This window comes from Sebastes fasciatus, chromosome 19 (assembly GCF_043250625.1).
Source record: "Sebastes fasciatus isolate fSebFas1 chromosome 19, fSebFas1.pri, whole genome shotgun sequence".
NCBI classification, from domain to species: Eukaryota; Metazoa; Chordata; class Actinopteri; order Perciformes; family Sebastidae; genus Sebastes; species Sebastes fasciatus.
In genome coordinates, this window is record NC_133813.1 from 20,639,686 (window position 1) to 20,663,316 (window position 23,631).

The 23,631-nt window shown below is 39.8% G+C and overlaps 2 protein-coding genes across 4 annotated transcripts in view; both read left to right on the plus strand.

Annotated features, from left to right (window-relative positions):
* Positions 1–11,810, plus strand: part of kcnn2 (potassium calcium-activated channel subfamily N member 2) — a 29,426-nt gene extending 17,616 nt beyond the window's left edge. For 2 of the 3 annotated variants that reach the window (XM_074617821.1, XM_074617822.1), the window contains exons 6-9: positions 189–316; positions 2,208–2,216; positions 5,691–5,760; positions 9,790–11,810. In XM_074617821.1, the coding sequence (XP_074473922.1) occupies positions 189–316; positions 2,208–2,216; positions 5,691–5,760; positions 9,790–10,065 (483 nt within the window). In that variant the 3' untranslated portion in view covers positions 10,066–11,810. The remainder of the gene's footprint in view (positions 1–188; positions 317–2,207; positions 2,217–5,690; positions 5,761–9,789) is intronic. The other variant, XM_074617823.1, reaches the window with a different exon arrangement.
* A 2,088-nt stretch (positions 11,811–13,898) lies between these two features.
* On the plus strand, positions 13,899–23,126 carry drg1 (developmentally regulated GTP binding protein 1). Its single transcript, XM_074617443.1, has 9 exons — positions 13,899–14,081; positions 15,905–16,028; positions 16,170–16,345; positions 16,430–16,499; positions 16,997–17,166; positions 18,686–18,816; positions 20,712–20,879; positions 21,020–21,142; positions 22,766–23,126. Exons 1-9 carry the CDS (start codon positions 14,043–14,045, stop codon positions 22,863–22,865), a joined length of 1,101 nt encoding a protein of 366 aa, XP_074473544.1. The 5' UTR covers positions 13,899–14,042; the 3' UTR covers positions 22,866–23,126.
* The last annotated feature ends 505 nt before the right edge of the window (positions 23,127–23,631 follow it).

Here is a 23,631-nt window from a genome sequence, read left to right on the forward strand (position 1 = left end):
GCGATCAATCGTGATTAACTCTGGACAATCATGCGATTAATCGTGATTAAATATTTTAATCGATTTTCAGCCATAGTTCAATTACATTAGAAATTATGTTTTTCTTCTCCCTATAATGTGCAAACCATGGGCTTGTTGAACCGTTCCACCACTAACTCAGATGTTCCCTCTTTTTTTTTGCACTTTAGGTGAAAAACACAGCTGCGAATGTTCTCAGGGAGACGTGGCTCATCTATAAGAACACCAAACTGGTGAGAAAGATGGACCACGCCAGAGTCAGGAAGCACCAGAGGAAATTTCTCCAAGCCATTCACCAGTAGGTACCCCAAGCCTCCCTGACCTCACCCCTCATGTCGGTCTAATGCTGTTTTATCCCGCAGTGTGTTCACTTGACTTAACCGATGCAACACCAACCTGAAAATCTGACTTGTTTGACACCTGTAGCAAAAAAGATGTGCTCATGTTATTGAAGGATGTTGTACTTGTTTCACCTGACTTTAAATTTGCAGATGTGATAATGCATCCTTTCCATTTATATCAATAACCGTACGAATTGTCAGTATGACAGTTGCATAATTTATGTTTAAAATGGCATTTTCTCTGAATGAGATTTGGGGGGAAACGTCCCCGAAGGCTTATTATGGAAATAGTCCTCAGTTTTACAGAAATATTCCTGAAACTAGTTTTACCTTCAAATATTCTCTAGTTACATAATTCACAGCAGTATGATATTGATCTCTCTCTCTCTCTCTCTCTCTCCCTCTCTCTCCCTCTCTCACCTTTTGCTGTCAGACTGACTCGTGTGTTTCTTTCGTTGTAAATCAGATGTCAGACTGACCTCGGGGCAGACGCATGTGGGTTTCTACTTTACTAGCTGCTGGTCAGACACTTACCTGTCAGCTAGTCTTTTAGTGAGTCCCACAGGACTCCCCGAAGTGCTATCTAACTCCAAAGCAGTATTGATTTTAGCCTCACCTCGCTCTTGTTTTTCTTCAACCTACAGTGCTTACAAGCACATACAGTCTGTGGCTTCTCTCTATAGCTGGCAATCAACTCGCTGCTTTATTAACATAAGTAACCAGCAATGATTTTGTTGTTATGCAGCTTGATGCTCAAGTAAAATGTCCCCCTGTTTGTATGTTTGTTTGCTTTCAGTGGTTTTATGTATGTATATGGGTCTTTGTGGTGTGCAACTTTGATTTGCTCATGAATCTTTTGAACATACATTTACGTTTGACACTAGGATGTTTAATTACAAGGTAGAGAGGTTAGAGAAATACACACAAGCTGTCTGCTGCTGCTGCAACCCGCATCCAGATTTGTGCCGTTTCATAGCATTCTTGTCGTGGTTGCTTTGTCGAGTCATTATGTCCTTGCCGTCGCATTTGCAGCGGCGATGACAGCGTCTCATGTCCACCTCCTGTTCTCTAGGACAGCCTAATAATGGAAATCCCTCGGAGGTAAAGTTAAATCGAACCAGATTCTGTGGGGAAAAAAAGGCACGTCTAGCCCTGTGTGCAAGGACAGCTACTCAGCATGGTGTCAGCGTCCTCCCGTCGCACCTTTATCTTCCTTCTGTTTTGTTCGCGAGGTGTTCACAGGCCTTATCTTGGAGGGTTTAAAGTATTGCCTGTAGGTGAGATGAATATAGGACAGGAAGCAGCCTGACAGCGAGCAGATCGCTCGGGCGGAGGGTTGGAAAAGGCCTACAGCCATCCTTGACCTGTCGTGAGGCGATAGCAAACATCAAATCAGATATCATTGTGCCTGTTTCCTCTGGTCAAAGCTGCAAGACAGTGTGAGAGACTTTTCACAGAAGTCTTCATGCATCTCTGTAAGGGATGTGAGGTGTAAACAGTTGTTGCCATAGAGGCTTTGAGGCGCTGTCTGTGTCGGTGAATGTTTACAGGAAGTTTGTTTTGATATACCGTATTTCTGATAGTGTGGAAAAAAAGGGGATTAGACTCAGAGAGCAAGCAGAGCTGCAGCTACCGGAAACACAGAGAGATAACACGCCGTTTGCAGGAAGAAAATAAGTCATGAAAATTTGTTGCTGCTGCTCAGAGGTTGAGGTGACAGCGTAGTGATGAGGGTTCCAGCAGCTGCAGATTTTTTGCCATCTGAATATGTTTATCTGATGTTGTAATAATTCATTTGTCTACTTCATGTTTCCTTTTTTTCCTGTTTGTGTCGACACAATGCAATAGAGCTCGAAAGTAAGTCTTCGCCTCACACGTAGATACAGACCTGTTGTGTGCATGCTAACGAGAGCTTGTCCTTGAACCCAATTATGTGACTAAAAAATTACACTCCCTCATTTGATAAGTGAAATTCATGCCACGAAAAATGTAGCTTGCCAGATTAATGCCAGATTATTTCATTTAAGATGCTACAAAAGGTTTTTTATTAGATGTCTGTTCAACTAGTAGCATGTCAATTTGACACATTAGTCTCACATTTATTTCATTCAATCTTCAACATTTTGCAAAACAGCTTTAGCACAAACATCTTTCTACATGTTATTATTGAGTAGACCCACGCTGCACTTTGTAAACACACCCACAGATGCATATTGAGTGAATTTCAATTATCGGTGATGGAGGGTGTTTTTCTTTCCATTTCTGCATGGATGTGATGAGAATTTGATCTTTAATCAGAAAGCCACTGATTAAACTCCAATCAACTGTGCTTTCACGTACCGAAGGATGACGACTAGAGCTCTACAGGACACAGACCTGCAGTAGCACAAGTATATAACTTATTTAAATGTCCCTCAAGTCATGTTATACAACTCAGCAGTCATGCTCATACAGATCAGGGCTCGGGGTCATCTTTCGGCGTGTGGAACCATTGTTACGCCTGTTGCTACATTTGCAGCCACATTTCCTCCCATTTCGCGGTTGGATGACGCAGTAGCAGAGACGCTGATCTGGTGTTATCATGGCTGGTGGACGGCATAATAACACGGAAACACAGCCGTCATGCATTTAAGGAGAACGAGCAGAGTTAGATACAGTATAAACACTCCTGAGGTTATTTGGATGGTGCAGTTTATCACACCACCGTGCAACCAAATGTCTTACAGTATGTTTCAGGCCATTACAGCTGTTAAGTCAAGTGTATCAGTGCAGTCACACCATCCCCCTTTGGGAACGCTGTCCCTTTCCAGCGACAAGGTTGAAGTGGGAATCATAGCAGGAGGCAGGACAGTGAGTGCTCGTTAGCTCAGAGATCAGAGGAGTGGAGAGAGTGACCCGAGAGGAAGGTCAGGGCAAAGCCTCCGAGCAATCCCAGTTTAAGCCCAAGAGGCTGCGACTGTGACCGACAGCATGAAGCTGTCAGCAGGGACAGGAAAAAAAAGATGCACAGTGGTCACCCTGTGTCCAATACGCTGAAGAGAAATTGGCATTTCTTTCCACAACGAGGTAAAGGGAGGTCATGACAAAGAAAGCAAGTCGAGAGGGTAAAAAATATGGTGCAGCACTAACAGAGATTGCCTTAACTGATTTAGTGGGGTATTAAAAAGCTTAGCGTTGCCGTTTTCCCCTGATGAATAGCAAGCAGATTTAGAGTGCCTATTGAGAAGGAGAAATGCCCATGAGGAGTGATTGACTGGGGGAAGGAGATACATAGAATATAAAAGGACAGGGCAAGTGGGCTGGCTCGTCCTGACCTCGAGCTTCGACCCCATCTGAAAGCTATTGGTCATCCAACTGTGAAATGTATAATTTTAACAGGTCTTACATCAACTGCAAAGTCATTTAACATTGAATATTATCTTCCATCATTTTAGACATCTTCGTTTTTTTCTTTCATTTAAATACATGAATAATAAAAGTGCAATAGTATTATATTCTCTTTAGAGTCTGCTCTGTATGAAGCATTTCGGACGCCTTTCCCTTGCCTGTAGTTTCCTTTAGTGACTCCCGTGGCACCCTCTGTTGGTCTAACCCGTCATCTTCGCTCCACATCTGCCTGTCTGCAGGAAACAGAGAAATGATCCCGCATTGCATGAGAATGGGTGCATCTCAGCTAATTAACCGACTACCCCCCCCACCCCACCCCCTTCCCCATGGGTCCCTTAAATCCCTTCTCGATCTTCATCACCGTTTGCCTCTGATTCACACACAACCTTATAATCACCTCAAACTGCATTCATGCCTCAGTTAGTTATAGGTTTGTTTTTGTATTATTTTCAAAAGTCTGAAACGTAGGCAAACTTGCCGTCGAGATGCTATTCTGTGTATTGTGCCCAGTTTAATTTAGCATGCGTGGGTGATTCTGGAAGAAAAAAACAACCTCTTTAATATCTTGAAACCACGTGTGGTCGACACTCTACAATACTGCACAGTTGCTGTTTTTGAGCCCCCCGAGAAGATGAGTAAAACCAGGCTTCAGAAGCCTAATTAAACAGGAGGTGTGAATTATTTAGGCATGTTGTATGAAGAAGGCAAGTTATATTTTTTTGCAGACTTGCAGACTGTAACTGGAAAATTATGCCTTTTATGACTTTTTTAAAACAAGTAATGTGTCATTTTCTATTCAGGGCAGTTCCTGTCTCCTAGTTTAAGCGGCAAACTTAATTCATTTTTCTCAATTCTGATGCCACATGTTTTTTTAATGTTTGCATTGGAAAGTCTCAAAAGAAAAACGGTCCACAAATGTGCAGATTGCTGCTCTCAAAAGATGAAACTTTAGTCTCTATCCTTACATAAAACAATGTTTGATAACTGTGGCTTTTGAGTGACTAAATAATTCATAAACTTAAACAGAGAAAAGTTGGTTTAACCAGAAGGAGAACTTTTTTTTACTCAAGTAGCTTTCAGACTTGAGTGGTTTAAGCCCTCCTCATTCCTTTATTATGGTTATACCCTTACAAAAAAAGAAGTTTATTCAAGTGTGCTATTAGTATACTTCTTTTAAACTTAAAATTAAGAGTACGCATTCAGTTTACTTTTTATGTACTTAACAGAGATATACTTAACAAAGTTATACTTAAGTATCCTTAGCTTATACCGACAAGTATACAGAAAAGTCTAAGTGTACTTGGCAAGTATACAGAAAAGTCCAAGTATACTTGGCTTATACTGAAAAGTATACATAAAAGTATAAGTACATCTGGCTAAGTACTATGAGTTCACTTCAAGAAAACTTACAAGTTCACTTGCAGTACAAACTATTAAACTAGTAGTTTTCTGAGTATACTTTAAAGTGTACTTTCATAAACTTAAAAGTGGGCTACAAGTAAATAACTAGTAAACTAACAGTATACCTATAAATTCACATGTTTAAAGTATACTTTAAAAAAAAGTGGGCCAATTTAGTCCCAAGAAGTATTGAAGTAGTACACTTACAAGTATACTACTAGTACATTGATATTAGTATACTTATTACATAAAGTATACTTGGGAATATACTTGAACTATTCTTAAGAAACTTGAAGTATACTTCTTTTGTGTAAGGGTATGTACTGGTTGAGTAGGACGTAGAGCAGCTCTCCCCTTTCTGTGGTCTCTTTTCCACGTGCATGCAGCTCAACCAAACAGACTGACCCCTGCATTCTCTACACACATCCTGTGCATGTCCTATAGGAGTGCTCTTCTCCGTGTGTATGCCTTGTGTGTGCACAAATTTAATGACAAAACTCTGATAGCGTTAATTTATTGGGTTCTGAATGGTCTTGTGTTCAGATTGAGAAGTGTTAAAATGGAGCAACGCAAGCTGAATGACCAAGCAAACTCACTAGTGGACCTTGCAAAGGTAAGCTAGTCTACTGCTGCATTGCACATTAGGACACACAACTATCCTGATAAGTTTCTCTCCTTTTGTGTGATTGCAATGCATGCTAGTTCACTTGCTGAATTAGGTGTGTGTTTTCTGATGTAATCAAAGTCTACAGGTGTCAAATAAACAGACAGGCTGCTCACAGGGTGATTAAAAACAAATCTGTGTGATGCTTCTGGTTGTCTGCTCTCACCTGAGATTCTGATCTTTTTGGGTTTTTGAAATAATAACATTTTATTTCACAGCGTAAATTGCTACCCCGCAGGAAATTTACTGAATGAGAGCAACGAGAAACCCCTTTGTGTGTCTGTGCCGTTTTTTTTCACTTTCTCTGATGTTTGTCTCCAGATGCACTAAACAGGAGTTGACAAACCTCAGGGAAAGACCAGGCAGCGCGCCAGCCTGACACAGCAGAAACAGTAACCTGGGAAGGGAGACACACTGTGATCTGATGATTCAGCCAGAAGTAAAGGCAGAGAAAGAGAGGAGAGAGAGGCAGAAAGCTCTGACATTCAAACGTACATTACAGCACAGTCAAACTGGATCCAGGCCAGCGTGTCATGAAAGGTATTAGCCTAGTTAATATACCCCGATCACCTCGCTCTGTAAAACGGCAGCGAGAGTCGGGACGTGACATTGAATATGAGGTGGCTTAAAGCCAGTGGCACTCAGCTGGATCTGTAATCGCTGTTATACAAGTCTGTTGCCATAAGAGGGCAGAGTAGCGTCAGTCTCCTCCTCTCAGTGGAAAGATGGAGCTAAAAAGAGCTGTACATATCATTGGCAGCTGCATCGCCACTGCAGTGCAATGTGAAATCCCTCAGATCACAATGTATCCCCTTAACTCATTATCTCCTCCACAGTCTAATATGGGACGTGGTTTTTCATTTTATGTGGCTTAAGTGATGCACTGAATGTTGTTTCCCTCCGCAGAATTTGCAAAAATTGCTCACTCAAGCTGCTGTTTGAAACAATCTCCTCTCCCTCTTTGTCTCACTCGCTCGTCCAGAAATGGGTTGATGGTGTCAATTATCTATTATAATGGCATATAGCCTCCTCTTGCTCCCTCAGTTTCATCCTCTATTTATGATATTTGTTCCCTCGTGGTTTCTTTTCTTGGTCTCTGGCATTTCATACCATCACTTTTTAATGTCTTCATGATTTACAGATGAGGCCCCAGACTTGGGTCAGTTCAGCTCCACATGCAATCAATTTTGTATTCAAAGGAAGGATTACATGTGTATAAGATAATATATCCAAACATTTAAGTATTTGGTTCTATACACGAACTGTGTGAGCTGCTGACAAATCTACCCGTGGCAACAAATCAGGGATTAAATTAGTGTTGACGTAAGTAAAACAACACAGTGAGACCCTTGTCTGCACTATAGCCATCAGGTTGAGCGGTGTCAGTGCTACTTTAGCTCCCACTGATTCACATAAACAACCTATCCCATTATCCCCGCCTCAAATCAGAGGAGGACAAGGTAAGTGATGGATGGCATCGCCTCCGGGCTGCCAGGGATTATTAGTCCTCCGCTGAATAATACGTCAGAAAACCGCCCTCCGGCAGCATCACCCACCACACCTCGGCCCAAATGTGACATGGATTTCTTTAGTGTGTTGTTGACTATTTCTGAACCTCAGGAGTTACAAAGCAGGAGCTACAGGATATTTTTAAAGGTCCGTGAACAGATGTGTTGATGCATCCAAAGAGCAGAAAGCATCATGCAAACTCAGCAGGCACCTTTCCTGTCTCCTCAAGGTCACAGGCTGATGTAATCTACTCTGCATGGCATGCATGAAGTCTTGTAAACTGGTCATATAAAATCTACCCTTCTCTGCCGGTCATTAATGGAAAATTGCTCTCAAGGTTGATGTTCCCCTGACCTTTTTTAATGTGGAATTTACTCTCCTCTCGCTGGGAAACTGCAGCCAACAAAATGGATAACATAGACGCCATCATAGTACGATAACAAAAGCATTTACTTTAACTTGCAAAAATGTCAATTTGGCTGAATTTCCATGCTGACTACTGATATTTCTCTATCCACCCCATTTGGCATTTTGTGTTAGATGCTGAGATGATAGGATAGGTTTACACTTTTCTCAACTTTGTCTTCAACAATACCCACATGCCTCTATGTACATTGAAAGACTTTTTTCCTCTTTTTAAAGCAATTTCATTGTAAGTGATGGGGGACAAAGTCCACTGTTGTTCAGTGCACAAATATTATAATATTTATATAATATTTCAATGTTCAGTCAAAACCAATTTGAGGCTTCAGCAGTCTGAGTCTGTCACATTAAAGCCGCCCACACATGATCAGTGGTAAAATCGCTCTTCACTTGCTGGCCATTGTTTTCCTATGGAGAGAGTGGTGCCGCCCGACAAGGCAAAAGCGCTACCCTTGGCGGGCGCTCCACTCGAAATCGCCACTGAGCGCTGCGCTCAAAGTTCAACTTATTTCAACTTTGACCTCGACTGCCGCTGACCTCTCAAAGTGCAATCAATGAGAACAGCTGCAACTGTTGTTGTTACCTAGAAACAGTGACTGGCATTCCTTGTGCTCTTTTAGGTGACATATTATACCCGTTGCCTCTGCGAGTCTCTGCGCTCTACCTCGCAGTGAGTGAAGAGCAAATTTCTTATCATGTGAAAGCAGCTTAAGTGGGTATCTTCCAAAGTTATTCTGTTCTTAGTACAAAATTCCCTCTTTGTGTTACTTTCCCTCCAGTGTAGCTCAGTAAGAAAATCCTGTCCATTGATGCATGAAAGGGAACTAAAAAGACTGCATCTTTGGCAGATACCCACTTGATTTATTTAACTCAGACTGCTGAAGGCTCATATTGGCTTCAACCAAACTTTAAAATGACTGTGGATTTTGTCCCCCATCACTGTCATTGAAATCGCTTTAAGGCTCAGACACACCAACTCGACATCAAAGAACTAGCGGAGATGGAAGCCACCAGTTGCGTCGCCTCACATCTCCTTTGTCTTGGCCAAAAAGTTGCACTCAAACACACCGCAAAGACTAGAGCCGACGGCCAACTATCACGTATGTTCTGCTCCTGCGTGAGAGGAAATAACTATCCCTACCAGCAGGTCGCGGTAGTCTGTATTTGTCTTTCAAAAAGGGAAACCCGAAGACCAAGGACTGCAGATATACAAGTCGTTGTTATGATACGTACATGAAACAAAGCAGCGTTTGCCGACCATTTTCACACTCCTCTCTCTCACCACTTAGCTTCATTCCAGACAGCTATGTCGCTGTGAAAATATTGTGTATTGAGTAATCAGATGAAAATGAAAAATGAGAAGAGTCTTCTGTGTTTTTCCTCTGGACTTTACTCGTTTGGCTTGCTTTCCTCATTTCCGTTTCTCTTCTCATGCACTGATTCATTTAAGCTGAACAGCCGATCAGAGTGATTTCTCTCACCGACGGGTTCCGCCACCGATTCAAAATGCTGAATCGGCTAAAAAAAACTCTGACACGGCAGACTAGAGCCAACGGTGTGGGACACGACGAAAAAACTAGGCCGACGGATGCTCACCAACAGCCGACCGTCGGCTTGGTATGTCAGGGCCTTGAGAGAGGGATCTCTTTGCTGCCAGTACAGAGAGGAGGAACAATTGCCACGACCATTAATGCTTTCAATGTACATATTGGCATGTGAGTATTGTTTTCAGGCAGATGTGAAACCTATCCTTTAATTATTTTTTGTGTCAGACAATTAACTGTTGTTTTTTCTTCTATTATTTAAAGTCTGACCAGAATGTGTTGAGAAAGTGAATCTCTTAATCTATTTCCTTTCCTCTCTCTTTCAGAAGGAGCTCTTTCAACTGTATATGTATTGAAGTATTAAAGAAGCCTGTGTTTTTATCTGTATATTATCCTGTGTGCTAATAATTGATACATACAGTATTTCCAGGTTATCCATCAAAAATAACACCACATTTGGAAAAGGATCATTGTTAAGTGTGTTTCCTCTCCCCTCTTCCAGACTCAGAACATCATGTATGACATGATATCGGACTTAAATGAGAGAGGAGAAGACATGGAGAAGAGGATCGCCCTGCTGGAGACAAAGCTGGAGACTCTACTGAGTAACTTGCAGGCTCTGCCGGGACTCATCAGCCAGGTCATCAGCCAGCAGCACAGGGACTTCCTGGAGGTGCAGCTCCAGCCTTATGACAAACACAGCCCTGAGCGTTCACAGTCAGTGTCCCGACGGAGGTCGTCCTCCACAGCGCCGCCCACCTCCTCCGAGAGCAGCTAGAGTCCAAGGGGAAGGCCTCCACTGAAGACTTTTGCCATCATATGGCCAAGTTGCATTTATCGTAAAGCCTTATGGTTTCAATAAGTATTATCCAAATTCTGATGACAGAATCCAAGATACTGGGGACAATGCATTTTAATGGATAACTTCATGCTGTTATTTGTTTTTTATTACCTCAAAAAATGATGTTATCCTTGCTCGGGTGACATGACCACAAATAATGGCGCTTCCCTCAGTAAAAGGCCTATCGATGGGGATACGAACTCTACTCCATCTCTATGCAGAGATAGCCAGTTTTAGGTGGCAAGGTTACCATGTGTGAAACTATTGCACTAAAATAGTGCTTCTCACAGACTTTGTGCTTCCGCTGGCTTGATTCAGTTGCCGTTTTCCTCAAAGCAAACTGAGAAACCACTGAGAAATCAGTCAGGAAGCATGACAGTGATATTGGGGAAAAGTGCTGTGTTTGACGGACTGGAGTGAACCGAGAGCAGACAGCAGATGAAAATCGCTCCTGCACACTGTCACTCAGAGATAACTTAAAAAGCTTGAAATGAGGAGAAAAAAGCATATATCTTTTAGGTTAGAAACAGCATCAACTATAGCGGTTTTCCTTTGCAGAGTGCCCCTGTTAGAATGACTATTTTTTGGGGCGACATTGCAAATAATTTAATCCTCTAGTCAAAAATGAATGCATCAAAATCTGTACTTGCACTTACTTTTTAATCAATGCACTTCAATGCTGACTGACGTATGATATAAAGATGCGTTGCTCATTAAAAGAAGAACATTTGAGATGTTTGGGCATGGGTTTATTATTGTCAATTCTCAAGTTGTGGCTAGTGTTGATGAATCAAGTCAAAGCCCTTTATTTGTTTTCCACAAAAAAGCATTAAAGTAGGCCTGTATAGAGGTCTACAGAAATGTATTGAGTGATCACAAACTCAGTATTTACCCCTTGTCTTGCTGTGTCTCACCTCCTGTCCTTCCCTCCTGTGCTATTTATGCTTGCTGTCACCCCAGCTGGGCAACAACAGATGCTGAACAACAACTCGCTGAAACCGTATCTACCTTTTAAAAAGAAAATGCCTATTTTTATATATTTTGATGAGGATAAGCACACCTCTTACAACTAAACAGACTACAACGGGGATGTATGAAGCGACAGATTCAGCATATCTAGCATATGGTTTAATATTTCTTGGACCGGAGTTAAGATACATAAAGTCGTCTATTAGGTTCTTTCCTGAACTTGCTTATAGACTATTTAAAAACTGCATTATTCCTCAGATTGCATTTATTTTTTACAGCAAAGGCTTTAGATGACACTGTTGGATGAGCTGGAAGAGCAATATTCAAGAGCAGAACTGGTAAATCTACCTACTTTTAATGTCAAAAATCAAATTAAGATTTTAAATTTGATTGAAATATCCTCCTTGGCCTTTCACACAGTCTATCTCCGCATCAACTGTGTGAAAAGCCCTGATGTGACCAATATACCCTCAAGATATTGATATTCACCATATGAACATGTTGTTAATGAAACCTCTTCAAGGTTCGCGGAGCATAGCATGGGTCAGAGGAGATCATCAAATCAGCAGCACTGATGTTGTTCAACCAGCCCACCCACTAACCAATCAGATGGTCAACAAAACGACAGATGTTCAGTCCACAAACTTCAGCAACATAGAAACCAATGAGAGATTATACTGTATGCGACTTAAACAATAAACAATTAAACAATATAAAATATATAATTTGATTGGCCTGCGTCCTTTTTTATTGTGTGAGAATTTGTATTGAATAGGACAAGTGATGTGTGTGTGTGTGTGTGTGTGTGTGTGTGTGTGTGTGTGTGTGTGTGTTTGTGTGTGTCCCTGCATAAACAAGTAAGACAATTACATCAACATATAACTGTATAATAATTTGTGGTCAAAATCACTTTTCAATTTAATTTGATTTGATTTGGTGTGACAACCTTTCTTGATTTCTCACTGACAAATCAATAACTGGAGGCAAATGAAAGTGTGTGTGTGTGTATATGCAGGGTCAATTTTGCCCTAGACAGTAACTTGTAGGCATTTTAATGACTGTAAGAGGCTGACCATCGTGGTAGAAGAAGAACTATTTTGCTTAAATAAAAGTACCAATACCACAATGTAAAAATACTCCATTACAAGTAAAAATCCAGCCGATTAGACTGTTGTCAGGCTACTAAATAGGCGTTATCAGTCGCTATAAGTACCATAGATGTGGGTCAACAGGGGCCTACTACACCCGCTAGTAGGTTTTATCATCTATTCACATGGAAGATCACCAAAAGAAGTTATAAAACACCACAACAGCAATCTCTAGCGACCATAGTTATTATGACAGGAGCACCCATGGAGACCGGAGTTCGCATCTTGTGTGAAACCAACATTGCGTAGTTGTCTTTGTGCTCGTAGTTATTTTAACCCAAAACACAATGTTTTTCCCTAAACTAAGTGGTTTTTTTGTCTAAACCTAAAGAAGTTGTAGGCCTAGTTTTGTTGCCTAAACCTAAAGAAGCCTTTTTGTTTGTGTGTGCAATGTTTCATTCAGTTTTACATGTTAGAACGTGTTGCTTTTAAGTTTCACTTTCTCTTTTACAACATAGTAGGCCCCTAATGATCCACATCTACGGTGCTTATAGCGAATGATAATGCCTATTTAGTGGCATGATAACAGACGAATCAGGTGCAGCCTACATTAAAAAATCCTACTTAAGTAAAAGTTTAAAAAAACTACTAAAATATCAAAAATAAAAGTAGTCACTATGCAGAAAAATGCCCCCTGTAACTGACATATTAGAATTATATATATGAAATCCGGTTGTTTCAATGAGTAAACAGCCTTTTACTATTACAGGTGGTCGGTGTATAACTAGTTTTAACAACTTTACTGTATATAAAGTTATGTTCAGTTTAGTTCAGTGGTTCCTAGCCTATGGGCCGGGCCCCTCCAAAGGATCACAAGATAAATCTGGGGGATTGCGATGTTTAATGGGGTATAAAAGTGGGAACAATAAAGTTCTTGGCTCTGTAACAGTTATTTAAATTAAACCAAAACTTAAGATGGGATATGACTCTTTGGTGGAACTGCTAACAACTCACAAACATCTGAAACCTGTGATGATGAGCACCAAGTGCTCTTACTGTATGTAAAGGGACACTAGCCTGGTTTAATCTTTAACACCACATTTTATTCTACAAGATGGTCATATGTTTTTTTATTCAAAATCTTAACTAGTGTTGTATCTTTAATGTAGAATAATGTAGTGGAGTAAAAAGTTAAATATTTGCCTCTGAAATGTAGTGTAGATGTATAAAGTAGATGGAGGTAGAGGGAAATATTCAAGTTAAGTGGCTTAATACAGCAGATGACATATACTGTGAAATTATTCAGTTTTTAAGAGAAACTGATTTAGCTAAACGAATCTAGAGTTTTCCTCATTATTATTATTATTATTATTTTTATTTTTATTTTTTTTATTTTGTTTTTGCACAATCTCCTGTCAAAGTCAAGGGTCAAGGAAAACTTTATTATCCCCTAGGGGCAATTTGTTGTACAGTCAGCAGTACCACACAGTCATCAAACAAATACAATAAACACAATAAATAGCCTATTAAAGCCAATAAATACAAAAGCTTACAACATACAATCGACTGCTCCACACTCCAGCCCACATGGTGGCGGTAAAACCTCTAAGATGGTTTGCCAATAAACACCAAAGAAGAAGAAGAAGAAGAATTGTTGTCCTGTCAGTCAACGCACCGGGCACAGCACTACAAGGTATATCCTCGCGAGATTTCCCGCGAAGCAGCGCACACAGCGGGACTTGCGTGGGTCGGACCGGCGCACATGCTAAAGGCTAAAACAACATCTAACTTTGCCAACTTCCACGTTAAAATCGTTCTAACTTCTTTCGGTAACGTCGGCTGTACACAGGAATCACCATGAGTATACTCGTCAAGATCTCAGAGATTGAGAGTGAGGTAAGGAGTATAAGTAGATAGCCGGCTGGTCACGTTGTAGCTACATGCTAACTGCTAGTTAGCCACATGGAGCTATTAGCCTAGCTCCCACAGCTGGGCCACGTATTACACTCCTCATGTCTGCTCCACAGTTTCCTGACAGCTTACAGTGTGTGTTGAACAAGTTGCTTTACGTGCTCGTTTGACTTGTGAATGGTTTATTAGTTAGAAGTGAGAGAACATTGCTATCAGGTAGTGTGAGGTCAGTAAGTTAGCATAACCTTAGAGACGGTTACCACGCAACGTGGTTTGCTGTTGTATAAAACCCTGCATCCATTCCAGAGTTCTAGAGTTCCTGAGTTCGTTTAACATGAGAGACAACAGTGTTTTAGCTGCCATGACAACTTGTCAGTGGGTTTCCTCCCAATAAATTGGGCTACAAAGATTACATGTAAAACAGGATTACAATACCGTGTTATGGTGGTTATTTTCAGCCATTTAAATGTGTGAAGGTGTGAAATCAGCCCTGAACATGAAGGTTTAGAAGATGAATGTGCAGTGTAAGGGTAGAGGTAGATGTAGTGTTATAGTTAAAATAGATTATTTCTATGTAATCTCAGAAAAAAAAAGTTTGGAAATCTGTGTTTGGTGGATTATTTCTCTGTTGTTATAATGCTAATTGGCATTTTATTATCCATGGTTGGAAAGCCTGTTTATTTACCTTCACAATGATGTCCAACTCGTAAGAATATTGAGGCTCCTGACGGTGTATTAAATGAATAAAGTGTAAAATAGCCAATATATCTTGTTTGTTCCTTGTTACTGATAGAGAGTTCAATCATCCAATCCACCAAACAACTCAAAACAAGAGTCAACACCAACAGGAGAATACACTGTTTACCATTGGCAGAGCATTTTGGCAGATTTGTCTTGGGCACTACCCACATAATCAGCTGTGCTGCTCATCCCACAAATGCATGATCCTTACAAGTTGGACATCATTGTGAAGGTAAATAAACAGCCTTTCCAATGGTGTAAAATACAATGCCAAATAGCATTGTAACAACAGAGAAATAATCCACCAAACACAAATTTCAAAACTTTTTTTTCAAAGTTTATTTCAGCAGAGATGGTAAGTTACAGTAAGAAACATGAACCTAGCTGACGCTTCAGGGTTAGTAATGACCCCTCACAAGTTAAATTTAGACTGTGGTGCTGTCTTGAAATGGCTCAACTGAGCAGGTGGGGATGCAGAGATGCCAGGTAAAGGAAAACCTCCCATTAAAACAGATCCCAATGGTTTGTAGTCATCATTATCTTATATCCTACCAGCTAGTTACTTTAAAGGATGGGTTCCCTATTTTTCAAGTCTAAAATAATAAAAACAATAGTCAGCGTCACATATGAACGCCGAAACTGTTGCTTCATATTATAATTAGTCCTCCTGTTCATGGCCATTAAGGTCTCTTCTCCATGCATTTCCTTCTATTTAAATGGTTCATATTTTGTTACTCTTTGTTTAGCTCTTTTTTTACTGTGTTAGCTGATGCATCTTGTTTTTTGCACTATCCCCTTTGCTGCTGTACACTGCAAATTTCCCCACTGCGGGACTAATAAAGGAATATCTTATGTAATGGATGGGGGACCAAATCCACACTCCCCTTTCTGCACAAAAATGTATTCCAAAGTTAATCTACAGCTTATCATAAGCTATTGTTTTTCTCTAATGTGTAGTTCTGCCCGACTGTAAACAGTAAAAGCTGTCTTAACATCACTGGTTACGACAAAATTGTCATGTAATGAACAAGTAAGAGACTTCATGCTGGTGTTATTGTTAATTGTAGATGGCCAGGACGCAGAGGAACAAGGCCACAGCTCACCACTTGGGTCTGCTCAAAGCCCGTCTTGCCAAACTGAGGAGGGAACTCATCACACCAAAAGGAGGCAGTGCTGGTGCGACTGGAGAAGGTATGATCACGATTTCCAAATACTTGGTACAGTTTATACTCTAATCTAGATTTTATTGCAAAGATGCCTTGAAGCCGCTTCTGTCATCTAAAGCACCATAGTGGATATTTTGTTATTCTGAGACTTTTTTTGTCTTTTTAGGTTTTGATGTTGCAAAAACCGGTGATGCTCGTATTGGCTTCGTTGGTTTTCCCTCAGTGGGGAAGTCAACACTGCTAAGTAACCTCGCAGGAGTGTACTCTGAGGTTGCCGCTTACGAGTTCACCACTCTTACAACGGTACCTGGAGTCATTCGCTATAAAGGGGCCAAAATTCAGGTACAAGAATTTCTTGTTTGTTCAATAGCTGCAAAATGTCGTCAGTAAGTTGCTAATTTTACGTTCTTGCATCATTCCTCTAAGCTCCTGGATCTCCCAGGAATCATTGAGGGGGCCAAGGATGGCAAGGGCAGAGGCAGACAGGTCATTGCAGGTAAGCTAAGACAGGTTTTCAATGACAAAATAGAATTTTAAAACAAAGGATGATACCGGGTACATTTAGTTCTTCCCATATGGATATTGTGCATTAATGTTACATTTAATGAGACACTTTTGTCATTACTGTGTGTGCTGTTATTTTCTTCTAATGGCATCAAAAAGGTAAAATGAAACCTCATCAAGAGTGGAACATGTTTAGGGTTATTTATTTCCGCTCATAGGGTTTTCTGACCACAATGGTGCCACACAAGCTTGCTTTAACAAAGTTTTGATATACTATTGGCTTACAGCTAATGCTTTAGCGAACAATATACACTGTGACAAACACATTTAGATGCATTTGGTGTGCTTAAATGGTAGCAGGAAAGAGTAAAGTCTCACCGGTGTTATTATTAATAAATGGTTGTAGATACACACTGTATCTACTACAGAAGCGATGTGATTGCTTCTGCTCTAACCAATGTCTGCTTCTCCTGCCTCCCTCTGTTTTAGTGGCTCGAACTTGCAACCTAATCCTGATAGTGCTCGATGTGTTGAAGCCTCTTGGTCATAAGAAGCTAATAGAACACGAGCTGGAGGGCTTTGGCATCCGACTTAACAAGCAACCACCCAACATTGGTTTCAAGAGGAAGGACAAAGGAGGCATCAACTTCACAGCTACAGTATGTCTCACAATTTTCACCTCTAATGGGGCATTCACACCAAATGCGAAAACAAACCTTTCGCGCAGCACGATTACATACAAAGTCTTTGCAAAGAGGCGAATAGACGCAAGTCACCTGGCGTGAAGGACACAAATATAAATATTACTACTCCGGTGAGATATTCGTGTGACGCTGATGAAAGCCTATCAGCGTTGAGATTCTCCTGCTGTCGTCATTTACATCCCAACGTTTTTGAATCAGAAATGGAGGAAAAAAATATTGTAGCTGTCTGTGGGCACCCAGAGCTACGATAGTACAGAGTATTAGTAGTATTTGTACAGAGATCGGACGAAACTCTGTGTATAAATGTATGTGTATAAACCACAGACTGTCTATGGTATAAACAACAACGTTGCTGCTGTATTTATGCCTAGATGATGTTATGTTGAGTGTTGATGGAGCAGCTGCATAGCCTGGCACTGATCGATTCGAACTCCAAACACAAATCGGCATTATGTAGTTATTTCGGCACACTTTTGATTAATTTATTGCAATTAAATCACAGCTCAATCTGTTTATTTTGGGTTCATACCTCTGTAGCGACATGTGGCTTGCTAGATACAGTTAGTAAAGCCCGGTGAAATTCACCGAGCGCCGGCAGATGATGTTATGAAGCCAGACAGAACGGGGTTTGGTTTTCCGACGTATCTTGGACTACCACAACTTTACAAAGCAGCAATAATGGTTATTTCGGCCATGATTGATGAAACGTTGGTATCTAAATGGAGGTAAGCTCCTCCTCCTCTCTGGCACATCTAGCCCGAGTGATTCTAATGAACACAAATGATCCTGGCGGTGAAACTCGCACGAGTAACACAAGACAAAAATTCGCTTTGCCTTTGGTGTGAACGCAGCATTAGTGATTCACTGAAATAAATAATGTAATGCTCATAAGAGTTTTTATTTGGTTTTAGTGTGATATATGTGTGACAGTGTTTATAAATGCTGGTTGTCTATTTTTCAACCAAATGAAGAGCTGGAAAAGTGAGATTATCATGATGTGATCATCAATGATGCCGTTATTCTGGCATGCAGGATTTTAGTTGTCAGGGATATTTGTGGTGGACTGTTAGTTTGTTTTAATGATGGGCATTTTTCTGGCAACCCATTAGTTTGACCAAACATGTGAAAGCCTTTAATAACCTGTGTGTGCACGCGTGCGTGCGTGTGTATATAACGAAGTTATTTAAAAGTTTGCACTGATCTGCATGCAGACAACCCTTTTTACCTTGGTAACAAACACTGAAACACTTTTCAATGCTGCCATCTGGTGGACATGTATGAGATTACACTTAACTAAGTTGCTCCTACACATTTCACATTTCTCCTGACCTTCATTGGCTGTATATATATTTTCATTATAGTGCACTTGAAGCATGATGTAAATTGTACAATGTCATACGTCTAAAGTATTTCATCCTTCATTGTCTCTTTGTTGATTGACATCATGCCTGTCGTCCCCTCTCTCTCTCTTTAGTGTGTACAAACCGAGCTGGATGGTGATACTGTTAAGAGTATCCTGGCAGAGTACAAGATCCACAATGCCGACATCACTCTGCGCAGCGACTCCACAGCTGATGACCTCATTGATGTGGTGGAGGGAAATCGGTAAGCTGCTGAAGTGCCACAATGGGCCCTCCTTAGTCATTCACAGTGGGTGTGGCCTGTTGGAGTCTTAAATTCCCACTACACCAGTGCAGATAAATTTGATATTGCTATTTATGGTTTCCAATCCCACTTGCATTTTTAGACCACTTACCATTTTTTCATACACGTTTGTATAAAGTGTAGTTATGCCATGTCATCTCTGACTTAAAAACCTATGGCCTTAGCATTCCTCGACGTAATTAAATATAAAAAGCAAATGCGTTAAAATCAAAGATATGGAAAATGTCGGGTGGGGCATGTGTAGCTGTGTTGTATATTAGACAAGGAAATCCCTTCCCAGAAGGACTGTCTGCATTTTATTGCAATGCACCAGACATGGCAACAATAGTAATAAAACAAAGCATTCACAAGGTCTCTCCTGCATAAAAATGCTCTCTGTGCCTATCCAGGGAAAAGACCGGAACGAAAAGAGAGTATAATACACATTGATATTGCAGTGGGATAAATAAAAGTCTTGTAAAAGAAATGAATAACCAAAATATATTCTTTCTGTAAAATATTACAACAAAGCATTCACAATCTCTTTTGCATAAATGCTCTCTGTTCTTGTGTAACACCGTGAACAGAGTCATAAAATACTCCACGCTAACCAACATGGTCTTAGCAGAGACACTCCAGCCTTACAAGCTACACATCTCTGCCACACGCATGCCTTAAGTTGTCTTCTAATGAACAGATGTACGTATGAAAATAAATAACATTTTAACTCCAAAATGCAAAAAAACATATCAGTAGTACATTCACTTTACGCTTTAAAGTAGCTTGATGTCACGAATACAGCAAAAACTCAGAAAGTAAAAGAGCAAAAAACACGCGTACCTTCCCAGGGACAAAAGTCCAGAAAGAAAAGAGGAAGTAAAGCTAGCAGACACACGGAGTCTGGTTTGTGAATAAAACCGTTGCTAAACTTATATTATATTTCCTTTCATAGAAAAGCTCATGAATTCTACAGAATTTATAATACCCTGCTCATAATTTAGTGCAACATATATACTACTACACTGGGCTGCACAATTAATGGAAATTTTATAGAATTTTATAGAAATAGAAATATATATATATATATATATATATATATATATATATATATATTATTATATAATATATATATATATATATATATTATATAATATATATATATATATATATATATATTATATATAATATATATATATATATATATATATATTATATATAATATATATATTATATAATATATATATATATATATATATATATTATATATAATATATATATATATATATATATATTTATATATAATATATATATTATATATTATATATATATATTATATATATATAATATGGCCTACTGCAATTTTCAAATCGCATGAGGCACAATAATTGTTGAAGGTGAAATGTGTGTCAAAATATCATTTTACATTAAATATTGTTGTGCTGCAGAGATGTCCTGGCCTACACATCATATTCTACAGACTTATGAAAACATCTTTGTTTGGTACAGAGCTGTAAGAATTATCATTCTCTCTCTAATATGGCAAATCATATCGCAGTTGCAATACCAGTCAAAATAAACCCAATTAGATATTTTTTTCAAAATGGTTCAACCCTCCTACACATGCATTAGAAATGACCTTGTTAAAATAAATAAGAAGCTAAATTAAATGTCTGTCATGTCTGTTTTAATATGCATGCAAAAATTGGATGGAATTTCTTCAGATTTGGCACAAACGTCCACTTGGACTCTCGGATGAACTGATTAGATTTTTAAGGTCGACCCAAAGGTGTGAATAATTTGCTGTCGACGCAGAAATTTCATGGGCCGCAGCCACTTACCATCTCTTGTCACAACAGGGTCTACATGCCATGCATCTATGTGCTCAACAAAATCGATCAGATCTCCATCGAGGAGCTCGACATCATCTACAAGGTGCCCCACTGTGTCCCCATCTCGGCCCACCACCGCTGGAACTTCGACGACCTGCTGGAGAGGATGTGGGACTACCTGCAGCTTGTGCGCATGTAAGAGTTGTTCACGCAGTCAACCACTAGGGGGTGTTAATGGAGGTGGAAAGGAGATTTAAATGGTGCAGAACAAGGAATCTACTGTATGTGAAATTTCAGACTGGAGGATTTGACTGAGATCATGTGTTCATTTGCAGCTACACTAAACCCAAAGGCCAGCTTCCTGATTACACGTCTCCTGTTGTGCTCCCTGACCAACACACTGCTGTCGAGGATTTCTGCCTGAAGATTCACAAAAACCTCATCAAAGAACTCAAGTAGTGAGTATTGTAGATTTCACTTTTTCACTTTTTAAAGGGAATTTTGTCTCTTAGCACACAGATTTAAGTTTTGTTTTTTTCTCCATCATTTTTTTATAATTTCATTGTGTCTTAATCCAAACAGATGACATTAGGTTATCCAGTACATCAGAATTGTAAAGAAATATACATTTACTTACACAGCGAGTATCACTTAGATCAGTAATAATAATAATATTCATCTGCTCCAGTTTCTTCAAGGATGACTGCTAAAAAGCAATGATAGAGTTACCCTACACCAGACTGACAAGTGGTCATTGGTTTAAAACAACACAGTCGCTTTAATCACGCCATCGCCCTTTTTGCAGCGAGGTACGCCAGATAAGCATTAATGTGAGAGTCTGGATTAAGATCTGAGATGATGTGTTGCACCACCATTTCCAAATGGGAGAGCCGAGATCATCAATCAGTGGATATGTTAGTGCTGCTGAGCATTACCCGTCCTCCTGGGAATTAATGGGTCAAACAGTGACACACGCGATTAGAAATCCTTTGTAACTAAAGGATGTCGTTTTGTACCCTGCAGGTTACTTTATGGTGCAGAACCATTGTTGCTGTAGCAAAGAGAGACTAATAGTATCTGTATGAATTATTTTCTGGTGTAACTAAGGTGTGGATTACCGCATGATGAGCGCTTTCTTCACTTTTTTTGTGGTTCTATAAGGTGGTGTAAAACAGACCACTCGCAGGAGATCGTTGTTTGCATGATCCAGTCAAAATCAATGCAAAATAAAAAAACATAAGTTAGAGCATTAATTTTTTTTGCAGCAGAAAGCTAAGGCTGTCTGTCTTTCGCGTCATCACGTTGTACGCTCCTGATGACGTCATTGAGTTACGTGTAGGACTGCAACTAACAATTATTTTCATTGTTGATTAAACTGTTGATTATTTTCTCGATTAATCGATTAGTTGTTTGATCTAAAAATGTCAGAAAATGGTGAAAAATGTCGATCAGTGTTTCCCAAAGCCCAAGATGATGTCCTCAAACTGTCTACAACTCAAAGATAATCCGTTTACTGTCATAGAGGAGTAAAGAAACCAGAAAATATTCACATTTAAGGAGCTTTTTTTTTCTTTCTTAAAAGATTACTTGAACTGATTAATCGATTATCAAAATAGTTGGCGATTAATTTAGTAGTTGAGAACTAATTGATGAATCGCTGCAGCTGTAGTTACGTGCTGAACGTAACAGAACTATCAAAATGTCTTTGCACTCACTCGTAAAAATGAGCATATGTCAAAAACTTTTTTTTTTAAATGTGCATGGTTCAAATGACTTATGGATTGTTGAGAAATGTTTTCATGTTTCTACAATTAGAAATATTCTGGATCATGAAAAAACATGTCAGATTTTTTTTTTTTTGTAAATCTGTTTATCAATTATGGTTTAATTGACTTAAATAATCTTGTAGCTTAGGTTGTACAGATTTTAGGGATATGAAACATTTGAAGATACTTCAAGAAATGACATCACAATTAGCCAAAATTCCGATGTAGGCACTGGCAGACCATTTCTATAGCAGAGTTTAAAGGGTTAAAGGAATCATTCAGTTACGATCATTTCAATATCTTTTTTTCTTTCAGTGCTCTCGTGTGGGGTGCATCTGTGAAACACAACCCTCAAAAGGTGGGCAAGGACCACGTGATGGAAGACGAAGATGTTATCCAGCTGGTGAAGAAGTAAAAGGAGTCGTGGTCCGCTCACTGCATGGCCCGTGTATCACAACGTGTTCTGTACAGTTGCTCAATAAATCACCAAACATATCCATTAGAGCATCTGTGTCATGCAGTTCCCAGTTTTTTGCTGTAATTTCAAATGACATGAGTGTAAGTGTCACATTTAAAAGACCCACAGTACTTAACACCATGAATAGTTCATATTGAATATTGGTTAAGGCTTGCATTAAAATATAATAAAAATCTGTTCAATAAAAACATCAAGGAATTCTGCTGTCTTGTACAGTTTTTTTTTTTATCCAGCTTTTCAAATAAAGATATATTGCACAACTCTTCTCCAGTGCACCATGCGGCTATCTTGCCTTCCTCAGTGAAGGTCCAGTGTTAACATGTATGTGTAAAGTGAAGCCAGGCACAGTTTTTTCTCTCTATTTAAATCCAGATGATCTAATGTGCTACATGTGGTCCGCCACAGAAATGTTGCGTCGTTAAATCCTGTGCTCCATCACGGTAACACGGTCTCCTTCAGAAACGCAGCAGCACTAAGCAACAGCACTAACCACGACCATTTCAGTCTGGCTCAGAGAAAAGAAGTCATTTGAAAGCCCTGTCCAGCTAAACGATTTATGTGACATTGATGATGAGGGCAGTTATTCAGGCTGCTGGTCCACCCCCCCCCCCTCTCTCTCGCTGGTAGGGACGGCCACTCAGGTTAATCAGTTCATTCACTCAGACGCAGTCTGGGGACATTGTACGCCAGCTGTTCACAACTA

Bases quoted from the DNA above. Each gene is read 5' to 3' on its own strand.
- drg1 (XM_074617443.1), top strand. From the start codon at position 14,043: ATGAGTATACTCGTCAAGATCTCAGAGATTGAGAGTGAG. The intron at 17,167-18,685 runs GTATGTCTCACA...CTCTCTCTTTAG, and splicing joins GCATCAACTTCACAGCTACA to TGTGTACAAACCGAGCTGGA. The intron at 21,143-22,765 runs GTGAGTATTGTA...TTTTTCTTTCAG, and splicing joins CTCATCAAAGAACTCAAGTA to TGCTCTCGTGTGGGGTGCAT.